This window comes from Carcharodon carcharias, chromosome 9 (assembly GCF_017639515.1).
Source record: "Carcharodon carcharias isolate sCarCar2 chromosome 9, sCarCar2.pri, whole genome shotgun sequence".
In the NCBI taxonomy this organism is placed as follows: domain Eukaryota; kingdom Metazoa; phylum Chordata; class Chondrichthyes; order Lamniformes; family Lamnidae; genus Carcharodon; species Carcharodon carcharias.
In genome coordinates, this window is record NC_054475.1 from 48,488,354 (window position 1) to 48,510,251 (window position 21,898).

Below are 21,898 nucleotides of genomic sequence, written 5' to 3' on the forward strand. Positions count from 1 at the left end.
CTGAGCTTTTTTTTTTGGTTGTTGCATGGGGCCCAGGTGGATTGAGTAGATTTTCATTTTAAGTCATTGCATATAACACAGGCCAAAAACCTACTGGCCTTTAATCAGAGCATGAAGTCCAGGATCCATCACCGTTGACCCACAGTTCTGACTCTGGTCTGCAAGCAGTCATGTCATTTGCATAACAAAAACAAAAATACCTGGAAAAGCTCAGCAGGTCTGGCAGCATCTGCAGAGAGGAAGACAGTTAATGTTTCGAGTCCGAATGACCCTTCAACAGAACTAAGTAAAAATAGAAGAGAGGTGAAATATAAGCTGGGTTAACGGAGAGTGGGACAAATAGAGCTGGACAGAGGGCCAGTGATAAGTGGAGATAGCCAAAGGATGTCAGACAAAAGGACAAAGAAGTGTTGAAGGTGGTGATATTATCTAAGGAATATGCTAATTAAGGGTAGAAAGCAGGACAAGCAAGGTACAGATAGCCCTGGTGGGCGTGGGGTGGGGTGAAGGAATCGGAATAGGCTAAAAGGTAGAGATAAAACAATGGATGGAAATACATTTAAAAATAATGGAAATAGGTGGGAAAAGAAAAATCTGTATAAATTATTGGAAAAAAAAGTGGGGGGAGATCGGAAAGGGGTTGGGGATGGAGGAGAGAGTTCATGATCTAAAATTGTTGAACTCAATATTCAGTCTGAAGGCTGTAAAGTGCCTAGTTGGAAGATGAGGTGCTGTTCCTCCAGTTCACGTTGAGCTTCACTGGAACAATGCAGCAGGCCAAGGACGGACATGTGGGCATGAGAGCAGGATGGAGTGTTGAAATGGCAAGTGACAGCGAGGTGTGGGTCATGCTTGTGGACACACCGAAGGCATTCCACAAAGCAGTCACCCTGTCTGCTTTTGGTCTCTCTAATGTAGAGGAAACCGCATGGGGAGCAGCAAATGCAATAGACTAAATTGAGAGAAATTGAGTAATTTGACAAAAAAGACCAATTATTTTAGATAATAATTAAATGGAAGAAAGCCAGTTGCTGAGGAGGATGTTGTTCGAGATGCTGACAGCCAGCCAGAAGTAGTTGGGTCAAAGGGTAAAAGCAAAAAACTGTGGATGCTGGCAATCCAAAACAGGAAAAACTCAGCAGGTCTGGCAGCATCTGCGGAAAGGAACACAGTTAACGTTTCGAGTCCGTATGACTCTTCAACAGAACTAAGTAAAAATAGAAAAGACGGGAAATATAAGCTTGTTTAAGGCGCGGGGGAGTGGGGGGGGGTGTGGTGCGGTGAGGGGGATGAAGGAGATAGTTCATGATCTACAATTGTTGAACTCAATATTCAGTCCGGAAGACTGTAAGGTGCCTAACTTCTGCAACCGCAGAAGGTGCAACACCTGCCCCCTTACTTCCCCTCTCCTCACCATCCAAGGGCCCAAATACTCCTTTCAAGTGAAGCAGCATTTCACTTGCACTTCCCTCAGTTTGGTCTACTGCATTTGTTGCTCCCAATGCGGTTTCCGCTACATTGGAGAGACCAAACGCAGACTGGGTGACCACTTTGCAGAACTCCTTCGGTCTATCCACAAGCATGACCCAGACTTCCCTGTCGCTTGCCATTTCAACACTCCACCCTGCTCTCATGCCCACATGTCTGTCCTTGGCCTGCTGCATTGTTCCAGTGAAGCTCAACACAAACTGGAGGAACAGCACCTCATCTTCCGACTAGCCACTTTACAGCCTTCCGGACTGAATATTGAGTTCAACAATTTTAGATCATGAACTCTCTCCTCCATCCCCACCCCCTTTTCAATCCCCCCCTTTATCTTCCAATAATTTATATAGATTTTTCTTTTCCCACCAATTTCCATTATTTTTAAATGTATTTCCATCCATTGTTTTATCTCTACCTTTTAGCCTTTTTCAATTCCTTCACCCCCACCCCACCCCCACTAGGGCTATCTGTACCTTGCTTGTCCTGCTTTCTACCCTCAATTAGCACATTCCTTAGATAATATCACCACCTTCAACACCTCTTTGTCCTTTTGTCTGTGACATCTTTTGGCTATCTCCACCTATCACTGGCCCTCTATCCAGCTCTACTTGTCCCACCCACCCCCCCCCACCCCAGCTTATATTTCACTTCTCTTCTATTTTTACTTAGTTCTGTTGAAGGGTCATTCAGACTCGAAACGTTAACTGTGTTCCTCTCTGCAGATGCTGCCAGACCTGCTGAGTTTTTCCAGGTATTTTTGTTTTTGTTTTAGATTTCCAGCATCCGCAGTTTTTTGCTTTTATGTCACTTGCATACCCCCTGGACAGGCATGCTTTAGGTTCCCATGCGACCCAGGGCACCAGGAGTCCTGCCATACCTTTACCACATCTGGAACACTCTCCCACTCTTGCCAAGATGGGTCCACTTCCATTATTGGATAGGTCAATACAACAACTTCAATTCAGCAGCTTAACCTGCCAATGTCATGCCAGGATGACTGGCAGAATGAGCCAAGGCAATATAGAGCAGGACAAGCTCCTGGAAGGAGGAGGAGGTGAAGAAGGGCTCTCAGGAGAAGGCCATATCTGCCTAGGATATTCAGGGAGCAATTCTGCTGTCTACACCTGAAACAAATGGAACAAGGTGTGAGACATCAACATGGCAATTTCCAGTCTGATAATCTCAAATCCTGGTACCGTTCCCTTCTTCACTATTGACCTCCTTTGGGGTAGACAGAAGCAAGGCCCTCTTGGAATGTTCCAGGGAAGGCCAGGATCTGAAATATCCAGGTTCTGGCCTAACCTGCAGGTAGAGTGGCCAACTTTGATTGGATGCATTCCTGGAGATTCCATCACATAACCTTCAACCAATAAAACACCTAACTAAATTATTAAGGTTTTTTTAAAAAATGAACAAAATATTTAAGCATTAAGCATTGCCCTGAATGACACTGGTGTCTAACTTGGAAAATTCCAGCCACCCTGAATATGCTGAGAACAAGTTTGAACAATCTCGACTTCAGCTCCAACATATCTGAACATGATACCATGCTACTTCACAGCAGTCTTCAGCTTGTCTTCAGTCTTTCTATCATTCCATTGCTTTAGTTAAAATTTTGAAGTATTAATTCAGAAACTGTTGAAGTAAACATTTCCCTCAGAGAATGAATATTGTGCCATGTCTTGCCTTTCTGATCTACCTTAGGACAGCAAAGTTATCAAGGGTTTTTGCATTTGAACATTGTTTCAGGCCTGCACTGATTCCTCTGACACCTTACGTCACATCAACAATTTCCAGTTCCCTGGCCCCAACCGCTTACTCTTCACCATGGACGTCCAATCCCTCTACACCTCCATCCCCCACCAGGATGGTCTGAGGGCCCTTAGCTTCTTCCTCGAACAGAGGCCCGAACAATCCCCATCCACCACTACTCTCCTCCGTCTGGCTGAACTTGTTCTCACACTGAACAATTTCTCCTTCAACTCCTCTCACTTCCTCCAAATAAAAGGTGTGGCTATGGGTACCCGCATGGGCCCCAGCTATGCCTGTCTCTTTATGGGGTATGTGGAACATTCCTTGTTGCAGTCCTACTCCGGTCCCCTTCCACAACTCTTTCTCCAGTACATCGATGATTACTTCGGTGCCGCTTCATGCTCTCGTCAGGACTTGGAAAAATTTATTAATTTTGCTTCCAATCTCCACCCCTCCATCATTTTCACGTGGTCCATCTCTGACACTTCCCTTCCCTTCCTTGACCTCTCTGTCTCAATCTCTGGTGATAGACTGTCCACCAATATCCATTACAAACCCACCGACTCCCACAGCTATCTCGACTACAGCTCCTCACACCCTGCTTCCTGTAAGGACTCCATCCCATTCTCTCAATTCCTTCGCCTCCGTCGCATCTGTTCCGATGATGCTACATTCAAAAACAGTTCCTCTGACATGTCCTCCTTCTTCCTTAACCGAGGTTTTCCACCCACGGTCGTTGACAGGGCCCTCAACCGTGTCCGGCCCATCTCCCGCGCATCCGCCCTCGCGCCTTCTCCTCCCTCCCAGAAACATGATAGGGTCCCCCTTGTCCTCACTTATCACCCCACCAGCCTCCGCATTCAAAGGATCATCCTCCGCCATTTCCGCCAACTCCAGCATGATGCCACCACCAAACACATCTTCCCTTCACCCCCCTTATCGGCATTCCGTAGGGATCGCTCCCTCCGGGACACCCTGGTCCACTCCTCCATCACCCCCTACTCCTCAACCCCCTCCTATGGCACCACCCCATGCCCACGCAAAAAATGCAAAACCTGCCCCTTCACTTCCTCTCTCCTCACCATCCAAGGACCCAAACACTCCTTTCAAGTGAAGCAGCATTTCACTTGCATTTCCCCCAACTTAGTCTACTGCATCCGTTGCTCCCAATGTGGTCTCCTCTACATTGGAGAGACCAAACGTAAACTGGGCGACCGCTTTGCAGAACACCTGCGGTCTGTCCGCAAGAATGACCCAAACCTCCCTGTCGCTTGCCATTTCAACACTCCACCCTGCTCTCTTGCCCACATGTCTGTCCTTGGCTTGCTGCATTGTTCCAGTGAAGCCCAACGCAAACTGGAGGAACAACACCTCATCGTCCGACTAGGGACTTTACAGCCTTCTGGACTGAATATTGAATTCAACAACTTTAGGTCGTAAGCTCCCTCCCCCATCCCCACCCCCTTTCTGTTTCCCCCTTCCCTTTTTTTTCCAATAAATTATAAAGATTTTCCTTTTCCCACCTGTTTCCATTATATATAAAAAAAAACCCACTAGAGCTATACCTTGAGTGCCCTACCATCCATTCTTAATTAGCACATTCGTTTAGATAATATCACCAACTTTAATTTTAACATCTATGTGTTCTATTGTACTATTGTCGTTGACATCTTTTGATGATCTGCTTCTATCACTGCTTGTTTGTCCCTACAACCACACACCCCCACCCCCCCCTCCACCTCTTTGTCTCTCTATCTCTCCGCCCCCCACACACACACCTTAAACCAGCTTATATTTCAACTCTTTCTTGGACTCGAACGCAAGTTCTGTCAAAGGGTCATGAGGACTCGAAACGTCAACTCTTTTCTTCTCCGCCGATGCTGCCAGACCTGCTGAGTTTTTCCAGGTAATTCTGTTTTTGTTCTGCACTTTTGCATGTTCAGTATTGATGTGATCTCTCAGGTCAAGCAGACACCATCACATTGACTTACTTCTCTAACAAGAGGATCAAAGACTCAATTGTCCATCACGAAGATCAAGTATTGTGAACTGAGAAGATAAATTCCACAGTTCTTGCAGGAATCTATAAATGAATCCAGCTTTAAACAGTAGATCTTGCAGCAGCACATAATTCTTTATCTAACTAGACTCAGCACCGCCTTGTCAGCACAGGAAATGCTCCAAGCCAGGGCATTCATGCACCAGGTGCATTGTTACCAATCCATCGTCATAAAGTTTGGATGCAGAATGCCAATTTTTGGAATGTTATGAGTAGCCTTAGAAGTTCAAAATGGCATCTATGTACACGCACTTTGGTACAAGTCATACAGATACTATTTTGGTGAGGGTGTTAATCTTTCCACAATGAATGCCTACCGGAAGAATGCAGAGCAGGCAGATCAAGATGATTTAATGCCAATGCTGCCATTTTGGAGCACAATGCTCCTACTAACACACTCATTTAAAATCATAAATGGGAAAACATGCATTCAGTACCAAGAAGAGCCCCGCCCACAAGAACCATTTAAAGGGACCATCAACTGCTTTCGTGTTAATTGCTGATTGATTTCTTTGAAGTTGAGTATTGCTGAAAAAAGACACATGTCAAAGCTTTTCATCTTGTACTCATCAGGACATTCACAAGAATACCAAATGTAAAGGGAATAACAATTTAAACTTCATGAGAAGTATACTTCTCATATTTGCTAACCAATCAGCACTTTCTTTTCATGAAGTATTTTAATTGTTGTTCCCTTTACATTTGGTATTCTTGCAAATGTCCTGATGAGAGCAAGACGAAAAGCTGCAATGTGTCTCTTTTAACAGTGACCTTCAAGATCTGTACTACCAAATGAATATTCTTTAAAGTTGTTAAAATCTACAGGGTGATGTGTGGTAGGTGCTGAAGGACTTGGTCCTGACTTCTGGACAAACCAGTTTCCCCCCAGACATGGGTACAGTGGTAGACATTCCACAGAATACTGAATGACTGGAAGAATAGGCCAAGGCAACACAGGGCAGGACAAGCTGCTAGAACGAGGAGGAGGAGGAGGTGGAGAACTGCTCTCAGGAGGTGGCCATATCTGCCCAGGATATTCAGGGAGCAATTCCCCTGCCTACACCTCATGCAAATGGAACAAGGTGTGAAGCATCTACAATTCTATAAGGACATCATCGCTGAAATCTTCAACCTGATGCAGCCACTGCTGCAACCTCAGGTCAGAGTAAGGATGGTATTGTCAATAATTGTGAAGGTGACCATGGTCATGAACTTAAATACATCTGGCTCCTTCCAGGCTGGAGCAGATATTTCCAATATCTTGAATTTCACCTTCCACTGTTGCATAAAGATCACTGACACTGTCTATTCAAAAAAGCTGAATACATTTCATACTCTTTTGACAGAGAGAAACAGATGAAGTGAGCATATGGTTTTGTGAGGGTTGCAGTCTTCCCCATGGTGCAGGATGCCATTGACTGTACACATTATTTGCAAGTGCTGCACATCAACTCTGAGATGTATCCCAACCAGAATAGGTTCCACTCTCTCAATATCCAGCTGGTGTGCTACCATACTCAGTGTGTCATGCAGGTCAATGGCCAGAACCAGCAATAGTCATGATGCCTTCATTCTGTGTCAGTCCACTGTGCCATCAGCGGTTAAGCCGTCATGGCAAATCAAAGCATGACTACTGTATACCTGCTGGCCACATGGTTCATGACTCCAGTGCATAGCCCACATACACATGTGGGCAGCACGTTTACAATGAAAGTCATACTGATACACAAGATGTAATGGAGTAGATCATTGACAGGTTGTAACAATGCTTCTGCTGCCTGGGTCACACTGGAAGAGCCTTGCAATACTCAGCAGAATGGATGTCAAGTCTCTGGTGGTCTATTGTATGAGGCACAACCTCACCATCAAGAGGACACAGCCCTTGGCACCAGCGATGTGACAACCACCTAGTGAGCAGGAAGAAGAAGAAGAAAGGAAACAACCTAGAGAACCCCTTTGAGACCAGGTTGTGTGTAAACAACATACCCCACTGCCAACCCAGTGAATGCAACTCCAATACCCTATTCATGAACTGTCCCACACTTCACCCTCACTGTGTTACCATCACAGGGTCCACTTGGCTACTGTGCAAAGATAAAAGTGTGGCCTGTCTGACTGACAGGCAGCAATCCGGGTACTGGCAAAATGTCAGTTGTGGGAAGATGGATGCTGTCATCCTAAGACTGGACAGCAGCTTCATGTTACACTGCCATTCCCCCGGCTTCTCCTCGGCAATCCTGGCATTCTAAAGGACCAAAAATGGCTGGACTGCTGTACCACCCTGCAAGCCCCATTTGAGCACTGCCGACCACATCCACAATGGCAGCAGTCTGAGGCATGGCAACTCCCTTAGCTAGTATGACAGAACTCGAGCTTTCACAGTAGCATCCAGACAATGCACCTCCTGCTTTTGCTGAGATATCAGCAATCAATCACTCCATCACGGTTAGGTCTACAAGGCTGTTAATGGAATTGACCAGCAGTTCCATGCTGGAAAGGATGGTCTCCAAGCTCACAAAGACCTGTGCCAAGTTGATGCCAGACTGCTCCATGGTCCTTGACATTAGATGCAGGTTTTCTGACTGGGCTTCCAATGCAACAAGCATTTAATTCTGCAAACTCACCAGCATTCATTTGTAATCTGCCCCTTTCATTTGTAATTTGTAATGCTCATCTGAGTTCTCTGCAATGAGACTCATACGAAACCTCTAGTGAGCTGGCACCTACACTTTCCTTAGCCTGGGTACAGGCCACTATGCCCACTCTCCCATCAGCTGCAGATCAGCCTTTGAATCCATCCTCTAAATTATGTGCAGTGTCAGTATCTGAGCTGGTGCCTATGAGCCTTAGAGTGAGTGACATTGTTTCTTCATCATCACTGTCTTCTTGGCCTTCCACCTGTTCCTCTTTCACCACTACACAAAAACAGATTTTGGAAATTTACATTAGGAACAGAAAAGGCTGGAAATACTCAATAGGTCAGGTAGCATCTATGGAGAGGAAAACATAACTAATGGCCCAGATCTTCCAGTCTCAGGATAGTCAGAGAATGGACATACCCAGAAATGTGCTACGGGAACTCTCGGAAGTCCTAACATAAGGATTCTGCAGGAATTGCCCAGGAAGCTTCAACTTCTAATGGGCAGTTCACATGCTCCCAGGGGCCCTCTGAAAAAGTCTCCAAATCTGAGTTAGAGTCGGAGGCTTTGGACAATTCCAACTTACCTGGTTAGTTACCCAGGAAATATTAACAAGAAAAATGTCTAACTTCTGGGCAACTATACAACTGACCACCACCACCACCCACCTCCCACTGACTCCCCACTCATCCCCCCGACCTCCAACTCAGCCCCAAGCCCCCCCAACCCTCCAACTCTCCCCTGACTCTCCGATTCCCCTCCCAAAGCAACCTGGCCCACAATCACCACTCTACACACCCTACCACCTTACCGAGCTGGCACCCTGCCCATCATGCCACCTGACCTACCTGCCACCCTACCAACCGTACCCATGTACCTCACTCACACTCAGTCACTAACACACTGAAAAGCTATTTAAATGTCTCAAAGCTTTTCACTGTTGTAAGATTTCTGCTTTCAGGACCACACATATTTAAATAGGCAGCTAACCATTCATGTGTAATTTTAAGATAGTTTATTGAGTTTATTAAGAAGCAACATTTAGATATGATACATTAACTAATTAGACAGAGAAAGGTACATGCCCTGTAACTGTTGAGAGCAGTCTGCTGATCCCGGACGGCAGTCAACCAGTTGCACAGAGTGTGTTGACTTTGTCTTCCTCCTCCTCATCGATTCTGAAGAAGGCCAACAAGCCCTGCAACTTCACCAGCACCTCAGCCCCAGCGCCTCAGCCCCAGCACCTCAGCCCCAGCCCCTCAGCCCCAGTGCCTCAGCCCCAGCACCTCAGCCCCAGCCCCTCAGCCCCAGTGCCTCAGCCCCAGCACCTCAGCCCCAGTGCCTCAGCCCCAGCACCTCAGCGCCAGTGCCTCAGCCCCAGCACCTCAGCGCCAGTGCCTCAGCCCCAGCACCTCAGCGCCAGCGCCTCAGCCCCAGCACCTCAGCCCCAACACCTCAGCCCCAGCACCTCAGCCCCAGCTCCTCAGCCCCAGCCCCTCAGCCCCAGTGCCTCAGCCCCAGCACCTCAGCCCCAGTGCCTCAGCCCCAGCACCTCAGCGCCAGTGCCTCAGCCCCAGCACCTCAGCGCCAGTGCCTCAGCCCCAGCACCTCAGCGCCAGTGCCTCAGCCCCAGCGCCTCAGCGCCAGTGCCTCAGCGCCAGCGCCTCAGCCCCAGCACCTCAGCCCCAGCTCCTCAGCCCCAGCTGCTCAGCCCCAGCTCCTCAGCCCCAGCACCTCAGCCCCAGTGCCTCAGCCCCAGCTCCTCAGCCCCAACACCTCAGCCCCAGCACCTCAGCCCCAGCTCCTCAGCCCCAACACCTCAGCCCCAGTGCCTCAGCCCCAGCTCCTCAGCCCCAGCGCCTCAGCCCCAGCTCCTCAGCCCCAACACCTCAGCCCCAGTGCCTCAGCCCCAACACCTCAGCCCCAGTGCCTCAGGCCCAGCACCTCAGCCCCAGCTCCTCAGCCCCAGTGCCTCAGGCCCAGCTCCTCAGCCCCAGCACCTCAGCCCCAGCTCCTCAGCCCCAGTGCCTCAGGCCCAGCTCCTCAGCCCCAGCACCTCAGCCCCAGTGCCTCAGCCCCAGCACCTCAGCGCCAGTGCCTCAGCCCCAGCGCCTCAGCGCCAGTGCCTCAGCCCCAGCACCTCAGCGCCAGTGCCTCAGCCCCAGCACCTCAGCGCCAGTGCCTCAGCCCCAGCGCCTCAGCGCCAGTGCCTCAGCGCCAGCGCCTCAGCCCCAGCACCTCAGCCCCAGCTCCTCAGCCCCAACACCTCAGCCCCAGCACCTCAGCCCCAGCTCCTCAGCCCCAACACCTCAGCCCCAGTGCCTCAGCCCCAGCTCCTCAGCCCCAGCACCTCAGCCCCAGCTCCTCAGCCCCAACACCTCAGCCCCAGTGCCTCAGCCCCAACACCTCAGCCCCAGTGCCTCAGGCCCAGCACCTCAGCCCCAGCTCCTCAGCCCCAGTGCCTCAGGCCCAGCTCCTCAGCCCCAGCACCTCAGCCCCAGCTCCTCAGCCCCAGCTGCTCAGCCCCAGCTCCTCAGCCCCAGCACCTCAGCCCCAGTGCCTCAGCCCCAGCTCCTCAGCCCCAACACCTCAGCCCCAGCTCCTCAGCCCCAGTGCCTCAGCCCCAGCGCCTCAGCCCCAGCTCCTCAGCCCCAGCACCTCAGCCCCAGTGCCTCAGCGCCAATGCCTCAGCCCCAGCACCTCAGCGCCAGTGCCTCAGCCCCAGCACCTCAGCCCCAGCACCTCAGCGCCAGTGCCTCAGCGCCAATGCCTCAGCCCCAGCACCTCAGCGCCAGTGCCTCAGCCCCAGCACCTCAGCCCCAGCACCTCAGCGCCAGTGCCTCAGCCCCAGCACCTCAGCCCCAGCACCTCAGCGCCAGTGCCTCAGCCCCAGCGCCTCAGCGCCAGTGCCTCAGCCCCAGCACCTCAGCGCCAGTGCCTCAGCGCCAGTGCCTCAGCCCCAGCGCCTCAGCACCAGTGCCTCAGCCCCAGCTCCTCAGCGCCAGTGCCTCAGCGCCAGTGCCTCAGCCCCAGCGCCTCAGCGCCAGTGCCTCAGCAGTATCTCACAAGGACCTCTCCAGCACGTCCACCCTACCTCAGCCCACTACCATCAGTATGACACTAATCTATATGCCCTTTTTTGGGGGTTGGTAGCTTATCCAGTGTCAATCATCTATCTAACTATTCCGACCAATGAATACAGGACAGGTACGCAAAACATCAGGGTGGTTACCACACACCTTGTGCATTACCCCGCTCGAGATCAGCTTTTTAGTTTACATCTTGCTGTGTGTCATATCCTAGTCCTTCTTAAACAATTACATACATAAGGGGGTACAGAAGATGCCATCTTAACTTAGGGATGACAACATAGACTGTTTAAAAATTGTTGCCTTTTTAGAAAGCTTTTTAGGGGGTGTTATATTGTGCAGAAAATATCTGTTTAATCAAGAGCCCAATTTCTAACTCTGTGTTAGTGAATGAAAAGTTACCAAAATATGGCAGCTAGTGCCTTAAAAAAGGGCTCTGGCTTGGCTTCCTCCAATGATCCTGCAATATGAAGGCGGACTCTGAGAACAGGTACGCTCCACATTCCTGAAGAGGCCCGTTTCGGAAATCCGGACCAGAAATGTTGAGCTCCATCTTATGCAAAAAAAAAATGGGAGCGGAGTGACAATCCAGTGGTGATTGCCACTCCTCAGAAGATTCTGCCTAATATTTCAAGTTGATTTTTTATCTGAGCTCCCTCCTCCTGTTTGATCCTGCATCCATGAAAGCTCCCCTTCTCAGTGACCTCAAGGATTTCTTTCTTCAGCATTGACTCTGCCTCTGACTTATTCCACATGGGTTCCAACTGAAATTCCACCCTTCCTGTTTTGAATCCACCCATGGTTAAATATTTCTCCAAGATATTAAGCATTCTTCAAATCACGACCCTTGCTGCTGTCTGGAATCTAAGTTCAACACCATGAGCCACGTCATGCACCCTCTCAACCTCTCTCTTCAGCAGTGCTGACCCTATCTATTTCAAACTTGTCCTGGTTCACAGTTTCATTTAATCCTTTGTCTTATCCAGCACTTTAACCAAAATCTGTTTCTCTCCTTTTCAGATGTCAAGGTATCAACAACTCTGGGAGACCAATTCCCCTCCAAATCCTTCTTCTCCTTTACTTTCCTCTGACTCCAATGGTTCTTCCAATCTCACCCCTTTGCCCTGTATTCATGATACATTCCAACCTTCCCTTCTCTATCCCTGAATTATCAGTCCTCGTCAAAGGCCTCAGCTTCATCCCCTTAACCCCCACTTCTCCCTACCTTAGTGAATTTCAAGTTCACCACAATGCTGAGCTCTATTTGTATCACTTTTGCCTCTGCCCCCACTTCTTTGGCCATAAATCTCTCCGTCGCCATCACATTGGAACCTTTTCTCCCACCTTCACTATTCTCATTCAACCTGGGCCCCTCTCTCTGGCCTCTTACCCTCTCTAGATCTTTCCATTCATAGTTGCTGTCATGACATTGACTGTCTGATTTTCTCTGCTCCCTTCACTCATGAAGTATCATCAGATCCCAGGGAGTATTAACAGAGGCTACTGGAAACAGCCATCCAGGAACTTCCAAACATTTATTAACTTTATACAACTAGGTACAGGGACAGATAAGCATGAGGCATCCCTTGCTGAGTTGTAGAGACAAATGGTGTGACATTACATATAGTATCTATTAACATATTTGCCATTAACATTTGATACTACATCTCCCTCACAATCTTTCATTCTATTCATTAGCTACCCTCCCACCCCCACCCAAAAGTCACTGTTACCATACCTGAGTCATAGGGAAAGATGTTGTGGTGGTTTGGCTAGTCTGTCGGATCCTGTTCTTTCTCCCTTTGAAAGAGCGCTAGGATCTCAGTTTTCCTGTGGAGGGGCCTGTGAACCATTTAGTAAGTTGGTCAGGTTGTCTTCTTGGTCATCTGGATAGACAATCCAATCCTGTAAAGGCCGTCTTCTGGTGGATACCCAGAGCAGATCGGTGCCACCTGGGGACACCGTGGTCAGTGTGCACAAGATAGGAATGTAGACGAATGGACCGACTCAAAACCTGGCTGAGACAGCTCTGATCTCGGACCCAGACAGACTCCCTTGGCGAGCGTGCTGGTAGATCCTGTGCTTTGTGGTGACGGTTGTACACCTGGGTCTGGTTTGCGCAGTAGTGGTCCTCTTTTTCTCCCACCTTTTCTTTCTCTGTCGCTTTGAGATATGGTTGATGGGTATTTAGGGCACTCAAGAGCTATGTGCCTGTTGCTCCAAATGAACAAAACTAAGGGCTCTGTATCTAAATGCATGTAGCTTTCAAACAAAACAGATGAATTAATAGCGCAAATAGAAATAAGTGTGATCTGATAGACGTTACAGGGATAAGGCTACAAGATGACATAGGTTGGGACCTGAATATTGAAGGATACATGACATTTAGGAAGGACAAGAAGTTAGGAAAAGATGGAGGGGTAGCTCTGTTAATTAATGATGGTATTAGCATATTAGAGAGGGATGACCTAAGTTCAGGAAACCAGGATGAAGGAGTGGTTTGGGTTGAGATGAGGAATGATAAAGGTAAGAAGTCACTTGTGGGAGTGGGGTACAGGCCCCCTAATTGTAACTACACAGCAGGACAGAGGATAAAAGAAGAGATAACGGGAGCTTGCCAGAAAGGTGCAGCAATAATCATGGTTTTCGGGATAGTTTCTTAGAACAGCACATTCTGGAGCCCACCAGAGAGCAGGCTATACTAGACCTGGTTTGGAGCATCGAGATAGGATTAATTGATAATTTCCTAGTGAAGACACCCCTAGGTAGCAGTGATTATAATATGATTGAATTTTGCATTCATTTTGAGGGAGAAATAAGTGCGTCCAAGACTAATATTTTAAACTTAAATAAGGGCAATTAAGAGGGCATGAAAGCAAAGCAAGCTAAAGTGAACTGGAAAATGAGGTTAAGGGATATGCCAGTAGGAGTTCAGTGGCAGACATTTAAAAGGATATTTCAGAATACACAGAATATATACATTCCAAAGAGAAAGAAAAATTCCAAGGGGAGGGCCCATCGTCCATGGTTAACTAAAAAAGTTAAAGACAGTATCAAACTTAAAGAGAAAGCAAATAATTACACAAAGACAGGTGGCAGGTCAGAAGATTGGAAAGAATATAAAGAACAGCAAAGAATGACAAAAAGATTAATAATGAGGGAAAAATTAGAGTATGAGAGAAAACTAGCTAATAACATAAAGACAGATAGTCAGAGTTTCTATAGATACTTAAATAAGAAAAAGTGAGCGTTGGTCCTATAGAGAGTGCGTCTGGGGAATTGATAATGGAAAGTAGGGAGATTACGGACAAATTAAACAAGTATTTTGCTTTGATCTTAACTATAGAGGACACAAGTAACATCCCAGAAATAGCAGTAAATAAGGAAATGGAAGGGAGGGAGGAACTCATGAAAATTACAGTCACCAGGGAATTGGTATTGAGCAAATTGTTGGGGCTGCGGGTTGACAAACACCCAGGTCCAGATGGACTACACCCCAAGGTCTTGAAAGAAGTGGCTAGTGAGATAGTTGATGCACTGGTTTTAATTTTCCAAAATTCCCTAGATTCGGGGAAGGTTCCATTAGATTGGAAAATAGAAAATGTAACCCTTTTATTCAAAAAGGGAGGTAGACAGAAAGCAGGAAACTATAAGCCAGTTAGCCTAATATCTTTCGTAGGGAAGATGTAAGTAGCTATTATTAAAGATGTTATAGCAGGGCACTTAGAAAAATTCAAGACAATCAGGCAGAGTCAACATGGTTTTGTAAAAGGGAAATCATGTTTAACCAATTTATTGGAGTTCTTTGAAGGAGTCACATGTGCTGTAGATAAAGGGGACTTAGATTTCAAAGAAGGCATTTGATAAAGTGCCACATCAAAGGTTATTACAGAAAATAAAAGCTCATGGTGTAGGGGGGTATCATATTGGCATGGATAGAAGATTGGTTAGCTAACAGAAAGCAGAGCGTTGGCATAAATGGGCCTTTTTCTGGTTGGCAGGATGTGACGAGTGGTGTGCCACAGGGATCAGTGCTGGGGCCTCAACTTTTTACAATTTATACGAATGACTTGGATGAAGGGACAGAAGGAATGGTGGCTAAATTTGCTGACAACACAAAGATACGGAGGAAAGTAAATTATGAAGAGAGTGTAAGGAGGCTACAAAGTGACATGGATGGGCTAAGTGACTGGGCAAAGATCTGGCAAATGGAGTATAATGTGGGCGAATGTGAAATCATTCATTTTGGCAGGAAGAATAAAAAGGAAGCTTATTACTTAAATAGTGAGAGATTGTAGAGCTTTGAGATTCAGAGGGATCTGGGCATCCTAGTGCATGAGTTACAAAAGGTTAGTATGCAGGTATAGCAGGTAATTAGGAAAGCTAATAGAATATTATCATTTCTTGTGAGTGGAATTCATTACAGAAGTAGGGAGGTTATGCTTCAGTTATACAGGGCATTGGTGAGACCACATCCGGAGTACTGTGTACAGTATGGGTCTCCTTATTTAAAGAAAGGTGTAAATGCATTAGAAGCAGTTCAGAGAAGGTTTACTAGACTAATACCAGTAGTGGGCGGGTTGTCTTCTGAGGAAAGGCTGTACAGGTTAGGCTTGTATCCACTGGAATTTAGAAGAGTAAGAGGTGACTTAATTGAAACCTTTAAGATCCTGAGGGGTCTTGATAGGTTGGATGTAGATAGGACATTTCCTCTTGTGGGAGAGTATAGAACTAGAGGTCACTGTTCAAAAATAAGGGGTCGCTCATTTAAGAAAGAAATGAAGAGAGAATTTTTCTCTCAGAGGGTTGTGAGTCCTTGGAACTCTCTTCCACAAAAAGCAGTGGAAGCAGATTTTTTGAATATTTTTAAGGCAGAGCTAGATAGATTCTTGATTACAATTTACTGTCTCAGCTCTGAAGAAGGGTCATACGGACTCAAAACGTTAACTCTGTTTCTCTCTCCACAGATGCTGCTAGACCTGCTGAGTTTTTCTAGCATTTTGTTTCAGGTTTCCAGCATTCACAGTATTTTGCTTTTGTCTTAGTGTTTAATTCACTGCCACTTCTCTTCCAGGAATGCCTACCTTGAAGAATGACTGCTCTTCTCTCCGACAGGATTTCCGTTTGTCTCTTTTGTCCTGTTCACCTTCATCACTTTCTATTTCCCTTCTGGTGTTTGACAAGGTGTTTACTAGAACTTGCTTTCATAGCCATATTTCCTCCCTCAGTGACTGTCTTCATCTCCGACTTACCTCTGAGAAAACAGCTCTGAAGAAGGGTCATACGGACTTGAAACGTTAACTCTGTTCCTCTCTCCACAGATGCTGCCAGACCTGCTGAGTTATTCCAGCATTTTCTGCTTTTGTTTATGAATCTACTGTCACTATGTTCATATGATGCAATGTGCAGAACATGTCAATGAGGATTGAGACAGTCACTAAAATCAATGTTATCATCTGCACATGTTTTATATATAATACTGGGACACTTTTCCGTCAAATTAACAATATTGCATGATGCTGATAAAGTAAAATTTGTACTCTCTGGTTTGTTTAATAGTCACAGTGTGATCACTTATAGACCACAAACAAACTAACACTGCATTATATCATTGCTGCTCTTAATACCATGCTGCATATATATCAGACAACATTTGTAACCAGATGCCAGCAATGGGTGTCATCAATTCTGTGATTGGTAAATTGATTGGCGAATTTTAAAAGGGGGAAAATAGCACACAAGATTAAGGGGGAGGGTTAACTCGGGTTGGGGGGCTGGGGAATGTGGGGAATAAGAGGCCATGAAAGAGTAGAAACTCTAGGGCCCATGATTTCTCTGCCTGGCTCTGGTGATATCCAAGTGTCCCTCTTGCAGCCATTGGAGAATGTCTAGCCTAAGGACCCTAGGAATGACAATGCAGTCATTATAGACTAACAAGTCATCCATAAGACTAAGGCGATGACACTCTTCAAAGCTCTGCTTCAGAGTGCAATTGCTAGGAACATATGCAGACCATCCTGTAGTGCAGTACGTCTGTATCTGTGCACACTCGGCATCAGCTTTCCAAGCTTCTCAAGTTTCTTCTATTTTCTGGGTGGTCATCAGGAGGAACTTGGTAGAAAAGGAGAGGTAGGACTCCAGATCCTCAACAAAGTGAATGTTGTTCTCTGCAGGTTTCCCCACAGGAATACAGGACAAAGCACCTGGTGCTTGCCCTGGAAATATTCTGTAGTGGGGTCAAACCTCATGAGCCATAATCAAAAGCTTTGAACGCAGAGTGGCATTTTCTCCAATTCTTTGGTATTAAGCATGCTTATAAAATGGTTTATGATTGGTCTGGATAGTGAACTTGAGTGCTAGGATGTAATGTGAAAACTATTCGCAAGCCAGTGCCACCCGGGCCTCCTTTTCAATAACAGCATACTGCTGTTCTATTTCTGTCAGTGCCCTGGAGGCATAATATACCCAGTCTGCGAGAGCTGCCTCACTGAATTTGGAACAATATGGCATCATCAAAGGATGATGCACCCGCTGTGACTATAGTGGGTAGGTCAGGTTGTAATGGGCCAGTGTTTCCATGGACATGAATATGTCTTTAATTGTATCAAACTGCTGTGTTCATTCCAATACGAGCCTTGGTCCTGCTTCAGGAGTTATTGTAACAGTTCATTGATGCCTGCGAGATTGGGCAGGAATTTACCCAGCTGATTAACTGTGCTCATAAAATGCTGAAGTTCTGTAATGTTAAGGGACGGTGGGAAATTCTTGATGACTGTAGTTTTCTGAGGATCTACTTGGATGCCAGATATGTGAACAATGTCGCCTAAGGAGTTGATAGTGGATTTAGAGAACTCGCATTTATGATTAAGTGTAAGACCCATGGCCTGTAAGCGTTGTAACTCTAGTCCCACCCTGGCATCATTCTCCAAAATGGTAGATCCATGAATGAGAGTATCATCCGTGTGGCAGATGACTCCATTCAGCCCTTCCAAATGCCAGTCATGGTATGTTGAAAAATCTTGGGCACTGAGGCAATTCCAAATGTGGATGATTAAAGCAGAACCAGCCAAAGGGCATGATAAAGGTCATTAGCAATTTTGACACCTCGACTAATAGGAGCTGCCAGAATCCGCCATTGGCATTTAGTTTAGTGAAGACTGAGCTCCTCGTGAGCTTCACCAAGCTTTCGTCCAGAGATGCCAAAGGTTAGGCCTATTTTTTACTGCCTTGTTCAAATGTATGAGGCACACACAAATGCAAAGTGAGCCATTAGGCTTGAGTACAGGTACTGTGCTGGGGCACCAAGAAATGGGTTGTGTTACCAACGATATCACTCCCTTGTGTGGCATGGAATCAATCTTTTGCGTCGCCTTTTTCAAGAGAGGGTGGGGGACCTTTTGTGGGGTAAACAACACCGGCTTGGCATTTGGCTTTAAGGTAATGTGGTAAGCCATTTGGAGCTTCACCAGACTTGTGAATATTTACAGAATTTCCCTCTTGAATTTATCTGGTTTGTCGTGGTTGTTCAGCTCCTCCACCTAGTAAATAAGTTGCAAACCTGGGCAGGTTCTCGAGCTCAGTAATGAGTACTACTGGTTTTGGATCACAACAAATTTATGTAATTTCCCTTCCCTTATATCGAAGGGTGGTAGTCACCTGCCCTTGCATCTTCAGTGGGATGCCCCTCAGATCATGGAGTCGAATGGTAGATGGGAGGAGAAACTCAGGCTTCAGACATTGGATCATATCAGAAAGAATGAAGATTCCTGATCCCATGTTCAACTTAAAATTGGTTTTGTGGCCATTGACCATGATATTTGCACTCCAAAAGGTCTCCTTGGACCAAAAGGTCTCCTTGGATTTTGCAACTTCTTCCAAGAAAGGCACTTGTATTCCTCTGCATCCTCTATTTCCTGGAATCTGCTGGATCTGTTTGATTTTCCTTTAACTTTTGCAGCAGGAGGCTTTCTGTTGTGGGACATTGCTTTACAATGGCCCCACCTCCCTCAGGAATGACACTCGCATGTGTGGTGAGATAGTCTTCACGCCTCTGGAATTTATCCACACGCCACACCAGGAGCACTGGGTAATGGCCATGATTGGCCTGTCTTCGCTCTGGCTCTGCTCTTTAGTGGGAGTGCTGGTACCTCTACTACTCACAAACTGTCTGAGTTAGTGGTCTGAATTTGCAAAGATTCTCCATCAGCCCCCATTAAAACTTGGTTCTGCTTCCATAGCTCAACCTATCTTGCTAATTACGCTGCCTTGGATAATGTTAGATCTTTCCTGGATTGCAGAAACTCAGATAAGGCTTTGTCAAAGCAAGTCCACCACAATACAGTCTAGGATGAGTTCTCCCTTTAGAACAATTTTGTCAGGGATCCTTGCTATTCGGTGAGTTTACCACTGTCACCATGAAGTATCATCATAGACGGTCATAGGGTATGTTTAACAGAAACTACTGGAAACAGCCATCCATGAACTTCCAAACATTTATTAACTATATACAAATAGGTACAGGGACAGATAAGCATGGGGCTCCTTCCAGTAGCATTTTGTCTCTCATTTCTGGAGACACATGATCTGACATCACTGATGACTTGTTTAGCTATTAGCATAATAGCTATTAACACAATACTACAACTCACTCTAAACTGCTTCCCCTCTGAACTTGCAGTGCTCTGATCTCTCAGGTCCAATCCTAACCTTGTCTATCAAGCCAGCTGATAATTGTGGTATTGTTATTGCTTGGTGGACTGACCTCTACCTTGGCTGAATGCCAGCTCTACAGCATGTCCTCCTACCTCCCTCTGGACCACAGCCCCACCACCAAACATCAAGCCAGCATTTCCAAGACTACCAGTGACTTCATCTCCTCCAGAGATCATCTCTCCACAGCCTCCAACTTCACCATTTCACAAACCCACCTCCTGTCCAATTTTCAAAGACTGGACTGCCCTGATGGCCCCAGGTGGTGAGGTTATGCTTCAGTTATACAGGGCATTGTTGAGACCATTTCTGGAGCACTATGTACAGTATTGATCTCCTGATGGACGTAAATGTGTTGGAAGCAGTTCAGGGAAGGATTACTAGACTAATACCTGGGATGGAAAGGTTGTTTTAAGAGGAAAGGTTGGACAGGCTGGGCTTGTATCCGCTAGAGTTTAGAAGAGCAAGAGGCAACTTGATTGAAACATATAAGAATCTGAGGGATCTTGACAGGGTGGATGTAGAGAGGATGTTTGCTCTTATGGGAGGATCTAGAACTAAGGGTCACTGTTAAAAATAAGGCATCTCCCATTTAAGTCGGAGATGAGGAGAATTTTTTCTCTCAGAGGGTAGTGAGTCTTTGGAACTCCCTTCCTCAAAAGGCAATGGAAGCAGAGTGTTTGAACATTTTTAAGGTCGAGCTAGATAGATTCTTTATAAACAAGGAGGTGAAAAGTTATCGAGGAGTAGGGGGGAATGTGGAGTTGAGGTTGTAATCAGATCAGCCATGATCTTATTGAATGGCAGAGCAGGCTCGAGGGGCAGGGTGGCTTCCTCCTGCTCCTAATTCGTATGTTCAAATGTATGAGTGTTTCAGCCTGTTCCTGCCCTCACTGAACTGATTTATTCCTACCTCAACCCTATTTTTTTCTTCCCTTGACCAGTGTCTTCCGATCTACACCCATAACTCTTCAGATACTCTCCAGAATTTTAACAGTTTCCAGTTTCCTGATCAGAACAGTCTCCTCTTCACATTATATGTTCAATCTTCTCACACCTCCATCCCCCACCTGCACAGTCAGAAAGCTCTCTGCTTCTTCCTTGAACAAATCAGTCCACACCCATCAGCACCCTTCTCTGCCTGGCTGAACTTGCTGTCACACTGAACAAATTCTCTTTTGACTTCACTCACTTTCTCCAAGTAAAAGATGTTGCTATGGGAGCCCATAAAGATCATGGTTATGCCTACCTTTTTGTAGTGAATTCTTTCCCACAGTACAACTCAGGTCCCCTTCCTCACCTCCTTAAACCATCTGCAGCTTGTAAATCAGAAGAGATTGTGGGATGATGAAGAAGTGGAGTGTGAGAAGAAGAATTTGTTGGGAAGAAGCCATCATCCTCCACGGTTTCAGCCTCACCACTGGCCTCAGCAGTAGGGCTCCAATGATAGAAAGAACCATCTCGTCCATGGACGAAAAGATATGCCTGTACCCTGTCAGTTAGGTCCTGATTACTCCAGTTATATGGCATCTTGTCTAGCAAGAGAGAGGGAAGTGTGTCAGTGAATGTGTTGTTTGTGTAAAGCAGCTGTCATGAAACAGCTAAACTAACTAAAAGTTGCCCTTTAGGTTATGAGAAAGTGAGTTTTAGTCCAGCTTTAAACAGGGCCCATTCAGGCTCTGCTTGCTAGCTAATGCAGCTAGCTAATTAGATAACTGGTTTAAACAGGTTTTCAAAAGCTAGATTCAGACAGCATTAAAGCAAGCCATATACAGTGCTGCTTTTGTAAGCATTGTAAGCTGATGTGGGCTGCATTTGAGTGCTTCAGTTGGAGATTGATAGGTGAGGGAGTTTTCTGAAGAGGTAAGGAGGTGATCCTTTCATTTTCTACCTTTCCTCAGAAAGAAGAGCATCAGTCATTGTATGTAGGACTTGGTGAGTAATTCTACTGCCCTTAATATTTTCCAAACTAGAGGAAGAAAAAGTAAAGGGAGCAATTTATAAGGGCAAGTCATGACAGGGCATCACAATCATGTGGAATTCTCCTCCTGTGCGATGTGGGAAGTCAGGGACACTTCCAGTGTCCATGGCGACCACGTGTGAGGAAGTGTCTCCAGCTGTAGCTACTTGAAATCTGTGTTTCAGATCAGGAGCAGCAGCTAGGG

General features: G+C 46.4%; 1 protein-coding gene across 1 annotated transcript in view; it reads left to right on the forward strand.

Moving 5' to 3' along the window:
• The window catches only part of LOC121282405 (flocculation protein FLO11-like), a 32,100-nt gene that overhangs the window by 7,107 nt on the left and 3,095 nt on the right, over positions 1-21,898 (forward strand). Inside the window, exons 2-3 of the mRNA XM_041196122.1 lie at positions 5,200-5,276; positions 9,003-11,047. Of these exons, the coding sequence (XP_041052056.1) occupies positions 5,200-5,276; positions 9,003-11,047 (2,122 nt within the window). The remainder of the gene's footprint in view (positions 1-5,199; positions 5,277-9,002; positions 11,048-21,898) is intronic.